Raw genomic sequence first — 18701 nt, forward strand, 5'->3', positions numbered from 1 at the left:
TTTGAGCACCCATTCAATGAAAGGAATTGGAAAGCCTAGGATTGTTACCTTGTTTAGAGTGTTGTAGTTGATGCAGACACATATTTTATTGGATTGCTTTTGGGGGCTATGACCATGGATGACGACCACTCGGAGTGATCCACGGGCACGATGATACCCGTTTCTTGCATTTTCTAGCTTTAGTTTGACAGCTTCTACATACTTGGGGCTGAGCTTGTAACCACGGCCTCTGACTGGCTTAGTCCCCCTCGATCGGAGGGACAATGTGGACTCCTAGCTCCGGTGGGATCCCTTCCAAATCTTTGTAAGACCAGGCAAAAAAGTCCTTGAAAGAGTGCATAAAAGAAACTACCTAGTCGAGCAACGCAGGGTGGTAACCCCATAGCCATGCAGCTAAAAGAAATAGCTTGAGGATTGTCAAGGTCACCAAGGTTGACTTCCTTGACAGGTTCAGGGAGGGGCACTTGCGAGGTTGTCTCATAAGAAAAAAGACATTGCCACTTCTTGGAGCTTCAAGACATGATGAGATGGTGTTTGATCAATATTGAAACCAACATATTCTTTTTGTAAACATCCTTGGGAAACTTGTCAAAGGGAAGTTCATCAGAGACAGAACAGAGCGTTGCCTTGGTCGAGAAGTCGGACGCAGAGGAGGTCGAGAGTTGGGGGAACTCTTGTAAAGGAGATTTCTTGCCTCTTCTATGGTCCTTGATAGGCTCACCAAGCCCATATGCCATCATTTTAGGAGCATCTGATTCATCAGTTGCCATGACCTCGACACCTACTTCCGGGCTAGGCAGCACACTGGGGCTAGCTACTATAAGGACAGGAGAAGATGGGGTATTCCCAAGAAAAAATTGAATAGAAACCAAAGCTTCCAACCACTCAAGCAGGTCTTCCTCTGGCTGTCAAGTGGGGTAGGTTGTTCCAGTTCGAGGTTGTAGCGCAGATAGTGTGTCGTGCTCTCTACGGTGGGTGCTCCTCAATGCAACGTGCGTGATATCTCACTCAAAACAGAATGAAAACAAAGGAACAATAAATAATAGCTGATCAACACAGAGACATAGCAGCAGACCAGAACATATGGACTCGACTATCTCAAAGGGACCAGTACAGACTTTGGCGTGGCAACACACTCAGCTCCAGCCCAGAACTCACGGGTACAATGGGGGTGTCGAGGCTCAGATGTGCAGGGATGGTGCAGACGTGCTGTGTGTATAGACTCGCTACTCTAGTCGAGATACAGAAGACTGAAGATTGCCAAGATTAACAAATCCCACAAAGCACCCGAAGTGGAGGAATTTTTGCTAGTTGCAGTTGGCTAGACGGGAAGGAGTAGGTAGGGGAGGGGAGAGGGGATAGGCCCGAGATTCTACTGATCTAGAAGAGCTCATAGTGTACGTGACCAATGCAGTGCGCATTGTCGAATCGATCTAACCTCTTTGATTTAGCATTTGCGCGAGCTATCACTCCAAGAGCAGCAAAAGGCCTTGCCCACAATCTGGCCACCCAAAAATACTCCCAACAATAGCTTGACTTACAACAAACATCCAATAGAAGAAAATCCACCTAGGGATACCCGAATCTGCTTGCCCGGAGAAGTAGTACACAATGAGGTGCTGGGGAGGGAAGGAGGGGTGGGCAGGGGCGAGGGGTGGGTAGGGGGCGAGGGGAGACTAGGTAGGGGCGAGGGGGAAAAGGGGTGGGTAGGGGGCGAGGTGGGAGAAGATAGGGGAGTGGGGGGAAAGGGTAGGGGCGAGGGGTAGGTGGGGGCGAGGGGGGTAAAGGGTAGGGGTGAGGGGTGGGTAGGGGGGCGAGGGGTGGGTGGGCGGCGCGAGAGGTAAGTAGGGGGACGAGGGAGAGAGAGGGGGCGAGGGGTGGGTAGGGGGTGACGGAGAGAGAGAGGAGGACGAGGGTGAGTTGGGGGGGGGGAGGGGATGAGGGGTGGGTAGGTGGGCGAGGGAGAGAGAGGGGGGGACGAGGGATAGGTAGGGGGGGAGGGTGAGTGGGCAGGGGTAGTGAGGGGAGATGGCACTCCAGCACATAGATATCATGATCAGGGACATCATCAAGCTTAAAATCAATATTGTTTTTGTTGTATCCCGTCTTGAGGAAGCTTTGTGAAGGGAGTTCGCTGGACACAGAGGAGAGCTTTGTTCTGGTCGGAGAAGAGACACGGATGGGGCTGATGTTGCTCATGAGATAATTCATTCCTTTTCTCCCATTATTATCTCTTCTCCATTCTTGCATCCCCATTATTGCTATTTGTAACACTGAAAGCGATCCCTTGAGTTGTAACCCTGCAAAGCAATTGCATTTTGGTACCTCCTTTGTAATTTTGATTGTCATTTGTAATGCCTCCAATCTTTACCCTTGACATTTTATTTAAGAAATAAAAAATGTTCTTACTGCTGACAAGGAGCAAAGAACTTACTTTCCGCACAATTGCATAAGCCTTTGAGGGATTTTGTAAGGGTCCAAGCAGTAATCTGATAACATTTGTGTGATCCTGTCATCACAGAAATTATTGACATGCATGCTGTACTCATGCTTTGAGACCTATTGTAGTAGTAGTCAATGGTTGTCTGTCTATGTACTCATAGAGACAATGAAATCCTTGCACACCAATTACATAAGCAGTTAGGATGCAATGGCTTGGATTTCAGAAAAGACATGTTTGGTGATTGTGTTTTTAACTACTTAACTGGCCATTTGTTCTTCAGTTTTTAAACAGTTTTGCAATTGTGCCAGTGAGTGATGGGACTGTAACCTTGCTTTGGAAGTTTTAAATTGATACTTAAGTGCATAAAGGTAATAAACTCAATTTTCAACAAACAAAATGCATGCCAGATAATGGAAGGCATGTTTATGGAAAACATGGTACTGTCACACTCTAGTTGCAAGAAAAAAACACCCATGGCAGGCAGCAGTGGAAAAAAGAGGAGCTATGGTGAAAATTGAAAACCCCATTTATTGGCACTAAACCGAGGTCTAGGACTCCCAAACACCCACAACAATTTGAATGGTTATACAGTATACTCATCTATCAGCCCACAAATCGAGCCCCAAATCATCTCCCTCAATCAAGGCCATGAGCACTCAAGACACCTAATTCTCAATTGAGCCCATATTTGAAGAAGAGCTTTTAGACATCCCTAGAATACTATATGAGCCTCTACTCTCTCGAATCTCCTGCCAAATGGGTCACTGCTCCATAAGCTATAAGGCCTGTTTTCTGCTGCTATCTTCAAAGAGCATTTTTGAGTAGAAGCTTCAGAATTCAACCTGTTAGAGCAACAAGGAGCTGAAGCCTCAATTGTTGAAGCATCAAATGATTTTTCTTCAAGATCAACACTCACCACAACGGTTACACGCAATTGGGATATTTGGCAGATTTTTAAGCGAAAACTAATCTAAATTCCCTTTTGTCTATTCGTGCTACTCCAATTTCAAGGCAATTGAACTCTCCTTCTAATAAAAAAACCCAATTACCTTCATCATTTTACCCCCCTTTACATCAGCTATGTATGCTATATTTAGGATGTATGTTGATGAAATGATTATCCTTCTTTTTTTTATGGAGCTAGACACTACCCAGGTTCTATTCCTTTGGTAAAAACTCTCCTCACACATGTATTGCTCACCATCTGCCTCTTGTACACATGGGGATGTATTTATTAGATAAATTTACCGGCTATGGCTGTCACACATGGCAAATTAAAGTCGTAGAGTAGCTTATGAAGAAGGGTCTTTGCGGGGTTATCAAGACGGTACCACAATATGGAGATAAACCTACTAGTAGGGAAACACTAGCACAATTTCAAGCCAAGGATGAACAAGCTTTAGGCATCCTTGCACTTCTCTTGATGTCAATATGTGCAATTTCTTGATGAGGCTTATGAAACATATCAAGCTTGGTCCCTCTTGGAGAAGAACTTTGGAACCAAATGCAAGCATTGAAAGGTGTCTTTGAAGATGGACCTCTACAATAGGTTTAAGAGTCTATGCACTCAGCTTGTCTCCAACCAAGCCCAAGTGAAGAATGAAGAAAAACTTGTTCTACTCAGTGCCTTGTGAGAGGAGTAAGACAAGATAGTCACTGTGTTCAAGGAGAAAGATCCATGCACAAGCTTGGAGAAGTCACCAAATCATTACATGAAGAACAGACTTGAGAGAAAGGTCAAGAAAAGGAATGGTCAACTGCAAGGTAGCCAAGCTCTTGCCATTTCTTCAGGGTGAACAAATCATCAAAGTAAAGATTGCTTCCAAGTGAAGCCTTGCCCACATTGTAGAAAGCCTGAGCATCAACCTTATAGGTGCTTCTACAAAGACAAAAATAAAGCTTCAAATCAACCCTAACACAAAGGTAAAGTCAATCATATTGAAGAAGAAGAAGAAGAAGGTACCACCTCCTATGTCATAGCTCCAAACATTTTGTGAGCACTCTTATTCATGTTGGAGCCAATTTCCTAACCACCCCAATTTCATTTCTTGCAGGCATTCAAGGCCCGCCTTACCTTGCACTTGTAGAGTCAGCAGAGCATCGGGGAATTCTTTGTACCATAAAAGGGTTCGATAAATATCCTAGGAATGCTGACTGACACAGACCTTGCTCGATCTCTATTCAATAAGTCTTACACTTAACACATTTGAGATTTTTTTGGTGCTGCCAACAAATTTCAGATTGGATATTTTGGAGCAAGGGCAAAGAGGGAACATTTCATTACCTTGGGCCATTCAAGTATACCCTATTGAAATATGGAATGTCACGAGGATTCCCACATCGATTATCAGTAGAAAACGATGCAAGGACACAAAAGGCATCTAAACCTAAGTTTTTTTCCATAAATTTGAAGTTTAGGGAGAGGACTTGCAATGTCCTTTCCCCACGTGCAGGTCCACCCATTGACAAATAATGGAGGCCAAGAGCCACGGGGAGCTGCATTGTGGGGAAAGGACACTGCAAGTCCTTTCCTGGCCATCAAGGGTTTAGGGGAGGGGGGGCAACCAAAGCAGGCCACGTGGATACCAAATCCTTGCTGGTAGCTTGGGACAGAGGGTGACAAAAGTGCCCAACTGGTAGGGACATGGATTCCATTGTTGTTATATGCTGATGATACTGTGTTGATCTCTAACTCACCGGAGGGTATGCAACGACAATTGGATGCAGTTTCATGGCTTTGCGGAGGATAGTGGATTGTCTATAAACCTTGGTAAAACCAACGTTATGGTGTTTAACACCACACCGCACTCGATCAAAAGATCAGCTCCTACATTCACTTTTAGTCAGAAGACTCTGGAGCACACAGATGCATACACTTCTCTTGGCGTAGTCTTCACTGGGCCAAGGTTTTCTTTAAAGAAAGAAGTAGAGACCAGACTGACCAGAGCATATGCGGCCCTGGGAGGATTGGAGAAGCTGTGTTTGCAGATTCAGTTCGAGGAACCCTTGGTAGTTTCAGCTATGCTCTATGGGCTTCAAGTTTAGGGACCCTCAGTGGATCAGGATGGGTGGAGAGATATGGAGAGGCCCTTGGTATCAATGATCTTTTGACTAATTCGAGACAAGGCGTCCGTGCCACACGCATAGTAACACAACCGCTTTCTTGCCCCAAGAAACGAGACCGAATTTTTTGGGAGTTTCGGACTGGAAGAAACGGAGTTTCTTGAGTTAAAAAAATATTCCCCAAAAAAGGTCTTCACTTAAGACTCTTGTCGCTTCTCCCTTGGTTTTTTGACATTTAGTAATATCATGTCTGACTATCTTTTTATGACATTGAAAACGTCTTTGAATTGAATGTCACTTGAGTCTTGGTTTGAACATTGCAGACCTTCTTCAAAACTCAAAGTGGTCATTGGTAGACCATAGGTTGAAGGTTTTGAGTTTTTGTCATATAAATTCTGAAGTTCTGTGAAATACGGTCATTGACTTGGCTTCTTGTTTTAAGTATTATATTTATAAATATGAAAACTTCGTTTCTTAACCGTTTTGACATTGGTCGAAACTCCGAAACTCTAGTTTTTCCGTTTTTTTTTTTTTCCGAGAAAAAGATCCTTCTATTAGTTAATGAAAGCTGCCCATAGGGCTACATCCACCTCTGCAGGAGAGGGCTACAACAAACATGATGGGGAGACTCTCCCAATGAAAAAACAGCATATATACAATAGGGCTAAATCAAGAGATGGGAGGAGGGAAAAGCCACACAGGTGGACAGTAGTGCCATCTGAGCACCCCCTGGACCATGGAGTAAAACGGCCCAGGGCGCCAGAGACGAAGGAAAGCCTCGCGGCGCTCCCGCATGCGGTCGGAGCAGCCCTGTAGTCCCTCAAGCTGTCCTCTGAGAGTATGGATCAGCTCTAGCCAAAAGTCACGAACAGTCTCTGCTGGTGGTACAAGGCGAGCCTCAAAGATGCGGAAACAACGGGCCCGCCAGATGAACCAAAGAGCTAGGCCGCTGATGAGCTCCCAACACTCCGCTCTCTCACTGCTCCACTCCTGTGGAGTAAGGTCTGTAGCAGGCTGGAGTGTAGGTCGACCCCCCTTTAACACTATCATCCTGCTGGTGGAAGATAGCTCAAACTGAAGTGCCGGGCCCGTGAGGGTGGACCAAGCCGCCGCCCCCCAAGTGAACTGTCGAGCCGTGGAGAGGGCAGGCATCAGCCGAAGAACTCGTAGCCACACCTGCTCGGCCGAGGGACAGTCCCAAAGACAGTGTCGCTGACTCTCCACCAACTGGTCACAGGCTGTACATGCGGCCGAGAGACCACAATGTACAAGCCAGCTCCCTACTGCTGTGGCTCTGTGTGCAACCAACCACTGGAACAAGGTGACGCGCCTCGGCTGTCTGGAGTCCCACAGCCTCTGCCAAAAAGCTGCCAAGAACTCAACTGTGAGACCCTCCTCCTGCCAATGACGTGCTGCAGCGAGGCGGGCCTCTCTCTGTGCTGCAAGTATATGACGTCCAAGCCGAACAGTGTACTGAAAGAAAGGGACTCCTGGGCGGTCTGCAGAAGAGAATGGGTCCCTCCAAAGCCACTCACCAGGATCCCACTGTACTCGTGCCAGTGGACAGCACTCCCAAGCCCATAGCCTCCAGTGTCCTGTCTCGAGAGCCACTGGGTCAGGGTCTATGACGCAAGTCCTCCCACAGATGCCCACAACTCGGATCCTCTGGAAACAACACTCTGCTACCTGCGGGGCCTCTACTGTAACTCGCTGTAATCGTCCCCCACCCTGAAGCTCAAAGAACAGGGCTGGGACAGTCTCTGAACAAGCCCTGACTGAGATGAGAACCTCCAGTCGTGTGAAGGCTCCCATCCATCGGGGTGCTACTGGCTCGAGAGGCGTGAGCCACTCAGCTGGAACTGACTCTGAGATGTCCTGATACATGCTCTGAACCCCTCTCATGCCCTGTAGCTGGACACCCTGCACCTCCTCTGACAAACCTGTGAACTCTAGCCAGTCACCTAGAGAGCGCGGTGGACCTGCTGCCATGGGACCCCATGAAACATGAGGCCTACTCCCAACCAAGTGGCCTCTCTGAGTGCTAACCATGGGGTTCCAGACGAGGGGCTGCCGTAGGCGCTCCTCCGTGCACGTCGGCTGGCGCTGCTCTAGGCCACGCCGCAATAGCTCCCAAGACCGAAGCAAACTCACAGCGAATCGGTCCTCCAGTCGCCTGCTCAAACCAACTCGGCGCAACTCTGTAAAGATCCATCTGGTCGAAGGTTGCCAAGGGCCTCCTGCCTGAGGCACCCTGGCACGAAGCCTCTGCAACAAGAACTCCTTCCAGGGCTCCTCGCCTGGAAGAAGTCCTCTGACGACGAACTTCCCAAGAAGGGCTCTGCTCTGCTGTGCTGGATCAATGATCCGAAGCCCTCCCTGAGAACAAGGAAGTGTGATGACCGACCAAGCCACCTTGGCTCGGGCAATCTGAGTGTCGCGACCAGACCAAAGGAAGTTCCTGATCAGCCTCTCTACCTGGCTGATACAAGAACTCGAGAAGATCCAGCACGAAGTGATGTACCACATAGTCGCCAACAACACCTGGTTGGCAACTACTACTCTACCAGCCAGCGAAAGTCGTGCTGAGCTCCAATGTAACAGCTTTCTCCTGATGGACAGGAGAAGAGGAGCAATCTGCTGCTCGGGGGACAGATCCAAACCAACCTGACAACCCAGGTACCGAACTGCAGTCCCTGGAGGAATCCACCTGAAACCCTCTCCTGGCATCCAATCTGGCACAGGAGCACTACCAACTGAGAAAGCCACTGTCTTTCTCCAGTTGATCAGTGCGCCCGATGCACAGCAGAAGGTCTCCAAAGCCTGCCCACATCTGTGTAAATTGGCCTCCTGGCCCTCTAAGTACAAGGCTGAGTCGTCGGCAAACTCAGCGTCCAGAAGCTCATCTCCCCGTATAGGGAGTGCTAAGCCCCTCAAACCAACCTGCTGTGACACCAAAAATCTGCTCATCGCCTCCGCATAGAACAGAAAGAGAAAGGGGGCAAGAGGACAACCCTGTCTGACCGATCGTGTGAGCATGAAGCGCTCACCTCTACCTCCTGCCAAAAGCACCTGACTGTGGGCCTGTCTGCACAAAGCTGACACCCCTCTGATCCAAGCCTCTGAGAAGCCCATCCTACGTAGCGTGCCCTCTAGAAAGTCCCAGTCAACTCTGTCGTATGCCTTCTCAAAATCGAGAAGAAGAATCACAAGGTCCTCCCCACGGAGCCGTGCAAGGGCAGAAGCCTCCCAAAAAGTGAAGATGTTGTCAAGGATACTGCGTTCCTTGACAAAACCTGTCTGAGTCCCATGTATAAGGCTCTCCAAAAGTGGCTGAATCCTCAAACTCAGAGCCTTGGAAAGAATTTTGTAGGCTGAGTTGAGAATGGTGATGGGACGCCACTGTCGAATCTCATCCAAGGAGCCACCCTCCTAAGGAATGAGGTAAATCAGACCCTCACTCATGCTATCCGGCATCACTCCGGTGTGCAGAATGTACTGAAAGGCACTACAAAGATCTGGGCCAAGCAGGTCCCAGTACTCCAAGAAGAAGCTGGGAGTCAGCCCATCCTCACCTGGACAGCTACCACGAGGGAGGGCCCTAAGAGCCGTGCGCAGCTCCTCAAGCTGAAGAGGTAACTCAAGCCTCTGCCGCATCTCCTCAGTCACAAGACAAGGCATCTGTGCCCAAACCCGCTCCCTGCATGCATCCTCCCTCTCTGACTCTGGCTCAGCCGACAGTAGCACACGGTAAAAGTCAGTAGCAACTGCACGCATATCCTCTGGCTCGCAAACAACTGACCCATCGGGTCTCCTCAACTGATTGACCTTGGCATGCGAGTGCCGAGGTCCCACTGTCTCAAAAAAAACACCTGTCACTCTGTCACCCACCCGAGTCCACTGAGATGCATGCCGGTGGAAGGCAAACTCATGGCACCTCTCCTCTGTGCAAGCAAGCTCCTGTCGAGCCTGCTGAAGCTGCTCCTCCAACCATGGACTGTCTGGATGCTGCTCCTGCATCCTCTGTAGTGAAGCAATGCCTCGTCTGAGACGCTGCTCCTCCTCTCTCGCTGCAGCCCGTCGATCCAAAGACTCCTGGAGAAAGAAGTGGCTGAGCTGAGCTAGGCCTGAGGCCACTCTGTCTGCAGGTGGAGCCTGGCTGTCCATGCCCTCTGTCCAAAGAGCCTCGACCCTCTCTTTGAGTGCTGAGTCCAACAAGACCCGCTCTGGGATGCGAAGCATCGTGCTCCCACTCCTCTGCCTGTCTGCCACTGTGAGGATCACTGGTGCGTGGTCCGAGAAGGATGTCCCTGCCAGGATGCCCACCGATCCCCCCAAGTCACTGAAGTGGTCACTAGTGTAGAAGCGATCTATGCGCGATAGATTCACTCCTCCCACTCGGCGGTCCGATCTAGAGAAGGCAAGACTCTCTGGAGGCCTCACAAAGCCAGAATGCTGCCATGTATCCGAGACCCTCAACGTCATACAAAACCTCTCCCAAGCTGCTAACTCGACTCCATGCACAGTAGCATGGCTGCCTCCGATTCTGTCAGAAGGGTCCTCCAACATGTTGAAGTCCCCTCCTACACACCACTGGTCAACCTGTGGCAAAGACTCAACAATCTGTGACCAAAACTCTGCACGAGCACTCGCCACATTGGGCGCATAGATGTTCAGGAAACCCACAAGGCTACCCTGAACCTGCATAGTAATCCACTGAGCCCTGCCTGGTACAATAATCCCTCTGCCCACAATGGCCTGCTGTAATGAGTCCGCAATAGTCATACATACCCCACCCTGGATGCCTCCAGGTCCAAAAGCAGCTGACCAAAAGGTATCATAGCGTCCACGCAAAATCTGACCACATCGCGGGATGCGGCTCTCAGACAAATGGTGCTCCTGAAGCATAAGGAGATCAATCTCTCCTCCCACAAGGCATCGCTGAAGCTCCTGACGCAATCGGCCCCGCTGTCGCTGAAACTGGGGCCCACCGAGTCCCTGCACGTTCCACGAGACGATCCTCATGGGGGGCGAGAGAGAACAGATGCTGCCGCAGCAGCAAGACGAGCTATCTTCGAAGCAGGCTTGGATGGGGAGTAATCCGCATCCGAGCGTCCTCTAGATAGGCGAGACTGCAGTGAGTGCCTGGTCCAAGCCCAAGTAGAGCGAGCCGTGCGTAAAGCAACCTCCTCTGTCCAGGAGTCATCATGAATGAATACATAGCAAGGCAAACACTGCGTATCAGCAAAAAAGTACACCACAATGTGTCTACATCCTGCTGAATCTGGGGGAGTCACCGCAAACTTGGCCAGTGGCCACAAAGTCTGTAGCAGATCTGTAACGCCAAGTTCTCCCATGTGGTGAGAGAACTCGAGAACCTGTGTATGCAACCATCCCACCACTGAGTCGAGGGACCACTCTGTCTCAGTCCTGCCACAGAGGGGGAAGGAGAAACCAACTGCTGAGTCCAAGGCCTTTGTCCCCCTAGCGGCGAGGAACAGAGCGTGGACTCTGAAGCAGGCTGCCTCGTGGTCTGCTGCGGAATCGCCAAGAAAACGAGTAAACCCGTAATCGAAGAAATCCCAGCGGCGTCGGAGGTCAAAGCTTGTCAAACCACGAGGGATAGCTGCAAGAGGAGATGTCTGAATCTGCAATGGGGGCCGCATGAAGGGCTGACCCTCTCTCGCTAGGCGACTCGTGGCGAAGGCGCTGCCAAGAGATCTCCTGGCCGCCGGCAAGGGTCCAGTCTCCAGAGCCGACTGTGGTACTGAAGCAGGAGGAGGGGGAGAAGGGGCTGGGGGGGGGGCGGGGGAGAGGAGAAGCGGGGTGGGGCGGCAGAGACATGGGGGGGGCGAGGTGGGGAGTGAGCGGTAGCAGAGGGCGGGGGAGGGCATGAGGAGGAGGAGGGGAGATCGGAAGGCGGAGCGGCTGGCGAGGGTGAAGCGGAGGTGGAGGCTGGCGTAGGGGGCTCCTCCTGCTCAAGAGGACCAAAGCGGTTCCCCGTGGGAACCCACTGCTGCTGAGTAGGCACCTGGGGGCCACTCTGAGTGCCAGGCTGTCGCTGTGGCCCCTGGCGTCGACGGCCACGGGCCTACTGCCACCCCTCCTCCGCTGGAGCCCCAGGCTCGGAGGGTGGCGCTGGATCTGTGCTCTGCGTCGCTGGCTGTGGCTGCGGCCCAGCCTTGGCAGGCTGGGGCTGAGGCTGCGGTGCGGGTCGTGGTCTCCTTCGTAGACAGGCCTTCGCTAGGTGGCCCATCTGTCTGCAAATGAAACACTGGTTCGGGAGACCCGAGTACTCCACACTCTGTCTAAACCAACCCCCACTCACCCGAGGCAGAAGGATGACCTTCGGGAGCGTGTGGGTATCTCTGAGCAAAACTCGAACTGAAGGGATGCCAGCCGCCTTGGCAGCTACTGATGCTGCCGTACGAGGTGTCTCCAGGACAGTTCCGATGGCGGAGCCAATCCTGGAGAGAAGTGGAAGGTACTCCCTCCGTAAACCCGGAAAGCAGACTGATATGGGGATGTCCGCCTCCTCTACTAGCACATCCGAAGACGGGTCAAAACCATGTCGCCACTGTCGAAAGTGGGCGCGTGCTGCTCGGATGGCCAATGGACTTATAGCTATGACCTTGGAGGCCATCTCGGAAGTCTCGAACTCAATCTGGTAGTACCCCCGTCCGAGAATCTGGATATCCAAGATCTTGCCCACCTCTGCGAGGAGGCGGGCCTGGAGAAGATCTCGCAGCTCTCCTCTGTTGGGACGAGTGCCGAGAACCTTGCAGATGACAGAAGTCGCCTGCAAGCGTTCTACCTCTGTGGCAAGGCTCGCTTGCTCTGCCGGCATAAGAGCAAGTCGAATGGTGGGCTCAGCGGGGTCGGGCGAGGGGGCTTCAGGCGAGTCCCTCTGAGGTGGAGGTGGAGCCTCCATCTGTGTCTACCTCTGAGTCGAAGAAGCGGGCGATGAAGAAAATCTGCGAACGAGTACGCCAAGCACTTGTCTGAAGAGAAAGCGTTGCCGAGCCAGGTGCAGAAGACCTTCGGGAGCAAAGAGGACGGGGGGGGGGTGGGGTGGGGATGGCAACGCGAGAGGAGGGCAGCGGGCAGCCTGAGGGGCAGCGGGCAGCCTGAGGGGCAGCGCGAAGACAGGGGGGGGCAGCGGCGCGCAGGGGCAGCGGGTGGGGGGGGGGGGAGAGGTTAGCGCGCAGGGGCAGCGAGTGGGGGGGGGGGAGGGGCAGCGATGGCGCAGCAAGGGGGGGGGCGAGCAGCAGTAGCGAGCGTCCACTCCTACTCGATTTTTTAACCCTGATTCCTAGTTTTTCCGTTTTTGTTTTTGCCATTTCTGTTTCGAGTTGTCACTATGGCCACACGAGATCATTAGAGCGGAGTTAGCAACCCCCTCCCTATGGAGATAAAGGAGTCTCATTTATGTACACCTTATGGGAACTACCACAGACAAAGATGCCAAATTGGCCCTTGAGTCCTCTAGACACTTAGCTCTACAAAGGGACACATCATGTTGGTATGCACAAATGTCATAGTTACACATACATGGCTTCATCACAGACAGCTTGCCTCCCTTCGAGTATTCCCTTGATGCGCCATCATTGTCTCTCGCATGGGTGGAATGGCTTTCTATAGAGAGCATCTTCTCCAACTCACAAGGAATAGGTTTGTAATTCAACCCAGCTATATGGATACCCATCTATCTCATGGGTTACAGTGTGCAATTGATCAGATACGAACATCTTCACACCAACTTGAGCTTGAGACTGGTAGATTCAAAGGGATACTAGCAGCTAGCAGGATATGCCGCCTGTAGCTATGTCAGACTTTGTAAATAATTAATGTATTTACGAGAAAAGAATTATCTAATTAGTTGTGTACACATCAGAATAGCTCTAGCAGTTCTGGGGCCTCAGGTGCGCCCAAGTTTGGGCCAGAGCACCTCAGGGAGACCCTAGCAGAAAATACCCTGAAGCCCTAGTGATTGGGAAATCGGGTCTTCAATGAAGGGGTAGGTAGTAGCCTCAGATTTCAGGTTCAGAAAATTACGCGCGCTAGTGCAAGCACAGGAATGAGATGGGATCCTTAGAACAACAGTAACCTTAAGGCTTGAATTATTTTTACGGCCTTAGGATAAGTCAATTAAATTATTTTAAATTGTCTATGCTGGACCAAATGGCCAAACAAGTGCGAATAGGTAATGCTAGAGCAGTGCTGGTACGGCATTGCGCTGGGGAGCAGCTAACATTTTCATTGGTTGCATCTATGTGTGCAGTTGTGCACTTAATTGCACATTTCATTAATTAGCATAGGACTTTTAAAGTCAAAAGTTGAATGGTTTTTAAATTATTAAGTGTGCCATTTGGCACACTTACCCGTGCAATCTCTCTCTCTCTCTCTCTCTCTCTCTCTCTCTCTCTTCATGCTAGCGCCCCCTCTTCTGGCTGGCTATATAAGAGCAGCCCCTTCCCCTCTTGCCAGGTTGGCAGTGCACTACCCCCCCTAAGTTGGACGTCCTCTACACAGTGAAGCTCTCCATTGAAGCTTGAGAGCAGCACCTTGTGGTGTAAGTGGAACCTTTGAGCACCCATCATCTAGAACAAGGCCTCTCATGGTTGTAGGCAGCTGTGGGAGAAGTTTCATCGCGTAAAGTAGTAGAAAACTCTCTTTCTCTTTCCTCTAGCTGCTGCAAATTCTCTGTTTTCAGCCCCTAATCACCTGTATTAGGGTAAATTTCAACAAAGCCTTAATAGAATCTTATTCCTCACTACCTACTCTACACATACACAAAGTTTGTTCCATCGCGAAAAGGACCTCCATTTCGGCATTGGAACGCGCTCAGGTAAAAATTTCTGTTTATGTGCAGAAAATTACAGCAAGCGTGTGTGCGTGCGTTTTGCATGTTTCTTTCGTGGGTTGACTGCAAGAATGATTATGTCCGAAGAGACACAGTTAGCGGAAGATAGAATCTCATTTATGAGAGCTTCCGATGAGTTTTGTGGAAGGTAGACTCTCGCCTACGAGAGCTTCCAAAAATCTCACAGAAGTGGAAAGCTACTCTCAGTAGTCAGAGAGGAGTTCTTCTACTCTCTCAATCAGAAGAAAAAAAAGGATAATAAAGAATAGAGGACGGGCTTTTGCCTTGTTCCTGTGCTTGTAAAAATTCTCCCTTAGTAATAAAGATATTCTCTTTATGGGGGGGGGGGGACCAACCCATCTTCAAGTCCCCAATGATGTGTCAAGCTTTCTCTCTTTCTCACCAAAGTCTCTTGAGTATATAAATTGCATTTAACAATTAGTTTTCGCTTCCGTATTTTTGTGATAGTGGAATCAGAGCAAGGTTATCTCTCTCTTCCTTAAGGGATTGACGACCCTTGGCAGACTGCAAAAATGGGAGGACGTGAGATAGAGTTCTCTCTCCTTAAACAGCAGGTGGTAGAGTTGCAAAAAGCTCTCTCCCATCCAGAAGTCCAAAAGATTCTCCATACTCTTGAGAAAGGGAAGGAGAAAGTGCCGATGGGGTCCGGAGAAATCCCGCAAAACCCGAAGGCGCTAGAACCAAGGAAAGATCCTTTAATTGGAACCTCTGCATGCATGAGAGGCAGAGGAAACCTCCAGAACGTCATTTGCGGTTTAATCCAAAGGAGACAAAGATGTAAAATTTGACACCTATAATGGACGGCGTGATAATGACAAAGCTTTGGCTTTCATCCGCCAATTTGAAGTTGCATTTGCAGAAGGGAACTTTAAAGAAAGATCCAAGCTTCGCCATGTCAATATGTACCTGAAAGGATCGCCAGCAGTTGGTGGTTAACCCTGACCTTAGAAAATCGCAAACCCCAAGATTGGACTGTTTTCAAGAAGGAGTTCTACGCTCAGTTCCTTCCTCCAAACTATGAGGAAGAGGTAAAGACTGTCACAAAAATACGGAAGCGAAAACTGAATGTTAAATGCAATTTATATACTCAAGAGACTTTGGAGAGAGAGAGAGAAAGCTTGACACATCATTGGGGACCAGAAGATGGCTGGTCCCCCCCCATAAAAAGAATATCTTTATTACTAAGGGAGGATCTTTACAAGCACAGGCACGGGGCAAAAGCCCGTCCTCTATTCTTTCTTGTCCTTTTTCTTCTGACTGAGAAAATAAAAGAACTGCTCTCTGACTACTGAGAGAAGCTTTCCTCTTCTGTGAGATTTTGGGAAGCTCTCGTAGGCGGAGTCTACCTTCCACAAAACTCATCGGAAGCTCTCATAAATGAAAGTCTATCTTCCGCTAATTATGTCTCTTTGGACATAATCATTCTTGCAGTCAACCCACGAAAGAAACATACAAAACACACGCACACACACTTGCTGTAATTTTTTGCACATAACCAGAAATTGTCACCTGAGCGCATTCCAATGCCGAAATGGAGGTCCTTTTCCTGATGGAAATGCTCCAAACTTTGTGTATGTGTAGAGTAGGTAGTGAGGAATAAGATTCTATTAAGGCTTTGCTGAAATTTACCCTAATACAGGTGATTAGGGGCTGAAAACAGAGAATTTGCAGCAGCTAGAGGAAAGCGAGAGAGAGAGTTTTCTACTACTTTACGCGATGAAACTTCTCCCACGGCTGCCTACAACCATGAGAGGCCTTGTTCTAAGTGATGGGTGCTCAGAGGCTCCACATACACCACAAGGTGCTGCTCTCAAGCTTCAATGGAGAGCTTCACTGCGTAGAGGACGTCCAACTTAGGAGGGGTAGTGCACTGCCAACCTGGCAAGAGGGGGAGGGGTTGCTCTCTTATAGCAAGCCAGAAGAGGGTGCGCTAGCTAGAGAGAGAGAAATGAAATGAAATGTTATATTAACGTCTTCAAAAGGCCAAAATGACCTATGAGACCAATCAGTTACAAAATAGTTACAAAATAGTTACAAAATAGAGAGAGAGAGAGAGAGAGAGAGAGAGAGAGAGAGATTGCATAGATAAGTGTGCCAAGTGGCACACTTACTTAATAATTTAAAAACCATTCAACTTTTGACTTTAAAAGTCCTATGGTAATTAATGAAATGTGCAATTAAGTGCACAACTCCACACATTAGTTGTGCACACATAGATGCAACTAATGAAAATGTTATCCTAAGGCCATAAAAATAATTCAGGCCTTAGGGTTACTGTTGTTCTAAGGACCCCATCTGATTCTTGTACTTGTACTAACACGCGTAATTTTCTGAGCCTTAAATCTGAGGCTACTATCTACTCCTTCATTGAAGACCCGGTTTCCCAATCACTAGGGCTTCGAGGTATTTTCTGGTAGGGTCTCCTTGAGGTGCTCTGGCCCAAACTTGGGTGCACCTGAGGCCCTAGAACTACTAGATCTATTCTGATGTGCACACAACTAGTTAGATAATTCTTTTCTCGTAAATACATTATTTATTTACAAAGTCTTACATAGTTACATCCCTCTTGGTTCTAAAGAGTTGACCTCAACTGTAGAGCATCAACATAATTGTGCAAGATGTCTGGGTAGTCCTTAAGATCGGACTCAGTCATCCATTTTGCATCTAAAGGGGTGTAATTCTTGAACTTGACTAAATACTTTCGATGTAGGCTCCCCGACTTTAGTTGTCTCTCAGAGTGGTGTATTATCTGTTCAGGTTGAAGGATTTCCTCAGTCTCTTTGACTTCTGGAGGATCTTCTTGTAGTGGCGGCACTAGAGGAGGTCCAACATATGGTCGGAGGAGACTTACATGAAAAGCATTATGGATGCGCCAGTGAGAAGGCAAATCCAATCTGAAAGTCATGTCATTGACTTTATCTGTAATTTTGAAAGGGCCATAAAATCTATGGGAAAGTTTTACAACTTTCCCTTTTCCAACCCGCTTTTTAGATCTTTTTTTTTTCCAAGAAAAAGATCCTTCTATTAGTTAATGAAAACTGCCCATAGGGCTACATCCACCTCTGCAAGAGAGGGCTACAACAAGCATGATGGGGAGACTCTCCCAATGAAAAAAACAGCATATATACAATGGGGCTAGATCAAGAAATGGGAGGAGGGAAGAGCCACACAGTTGGACAGTAGTGCCATCTGAGCACCCCCTGGACCATGGTGTAGGAAGGCCCAGGGCACCAGAGTCGAAGGAAAGCCTCGCGGCGCTCCCGCATGCGGTCGGAGCTGCCCTGTAGTCCCTCAAGCTGTCCTCTGAGAGTATGGATCAGCTCTAGCCAAAAGTCACGAACAGTCTCTGCTGGTGGCACAGGGCGAGCCTCAAAGATGCGGAAACAACGGGCCCGCCAGATGAACCCAAGAGCTAGGCCGCTGATGAGCTTCCAGCACTCCTCTCTCTCACTGCAACACTCCTGTGGAGTAAGATCTGTAGCAGGCTGGAGTGCAGGTCGCCCCCCCTATATCACTATCATCCTGCTGGTGGAAGATAGCTCAAACTGTAGTGCCGGGCCCGTGAGAGTGGACCAAGCCGCTGCCCCCCAAGTGTACTGTCGAGCCGCGGAGAGGGCAGGCATCAGCCGAAGAACTCGTAGCCACACTTGCTGGGCAGAAGGACAGTCCCAAAGACAGTGTCGCTGACTCTCCACCAACTGGTCACAGGCTGTACATGCAGCCGAGAGACCACTATGCACAAGCAAGCTCCCTACTGCTGTGGCTCTGTGTGCAACCAACCACTGGAACAAAGTGACGCGCCTCGGCTGTCTGGAGTCCCACAGCCTCTGCCAAAAAGCTGCCAAGAACTCAACTGTGAGACCCTCCTCCTGCCAATGATGTGCTGCAGCAGGGCGGGCCTCTCTCTGCGCTGCAAGTATATGACGTCCAAGCCGAACAGTGTACTGAAAGAAAGGGACTCCTGGGCGGTCTGCAGAAGAGAAGGGGTCCCTCCATAGCCACTCACCAGGATCCCACTGTACTCGTGCCAGTGGACAACACTCCCAAGCCCATAGCCTCCAGTGTCCTGTCTCGAGAGCCACTGGGTCAGGGTCTATGACGCAAGTCCTCCCACAGATGCCCACAACTCGGATCCTCTGGAAACAACACTCTGCTACCTGCGGGGCCTCTACTGTAACTCGCTGTAATCGTCCCCCACCCTGAAGCTCAAAGAACAGGGCTGGGACAGTCTCTGAACAAGCCCTGACTGAGATGAGAACCTCCAGTCGTGTGAAGGCTCCCATCCATCGGGGTGCTACTGGCTCGAGAGGCGTG

At 49.7% G+C, this 18701-nt stretch overlaps 1 protein-coding gene across 2 annotated transcripts in view; it reads right to left on the reverse strand.

Annotated features, from left to right (window-relative positions):
• Positions 1-18701, reverse strand: part of LOC147461069 (uncharacterized) — a 145628-nt gene that overhangs the window by 23785 nt on the left and 103142 nt on the right. For both annotated transcript variants that reach the window (XM_086508698.1, XM_086508697.1), the window contains one exon: positions 2435-2509. In XM_086508698.1, coding sequence (XP_086364824.1) covers positions 2435-2509 — 75 coding nt within the window. The remainder of the gene's footprint in view (positions 1-2434; positions 2510-18701) is intronic.

Source organism: Adiantum capillus-veneris, chromosome 3 (assembly GCF_014529385.1).
Source record: "Adiantum capillus-veneris isolate H3 chromosome 3, ASM1452938v2, whole genome shotgun sequence".
In the NCBI taxonomy this organism is placed as follows: domain Eukaryota; kingdom Viridiplantae; phylum Streptophyta; class Polypodiopsida; order Polypodiales; family Pteridaceae; genus Adiantum; species Adiantum capillus-veneris.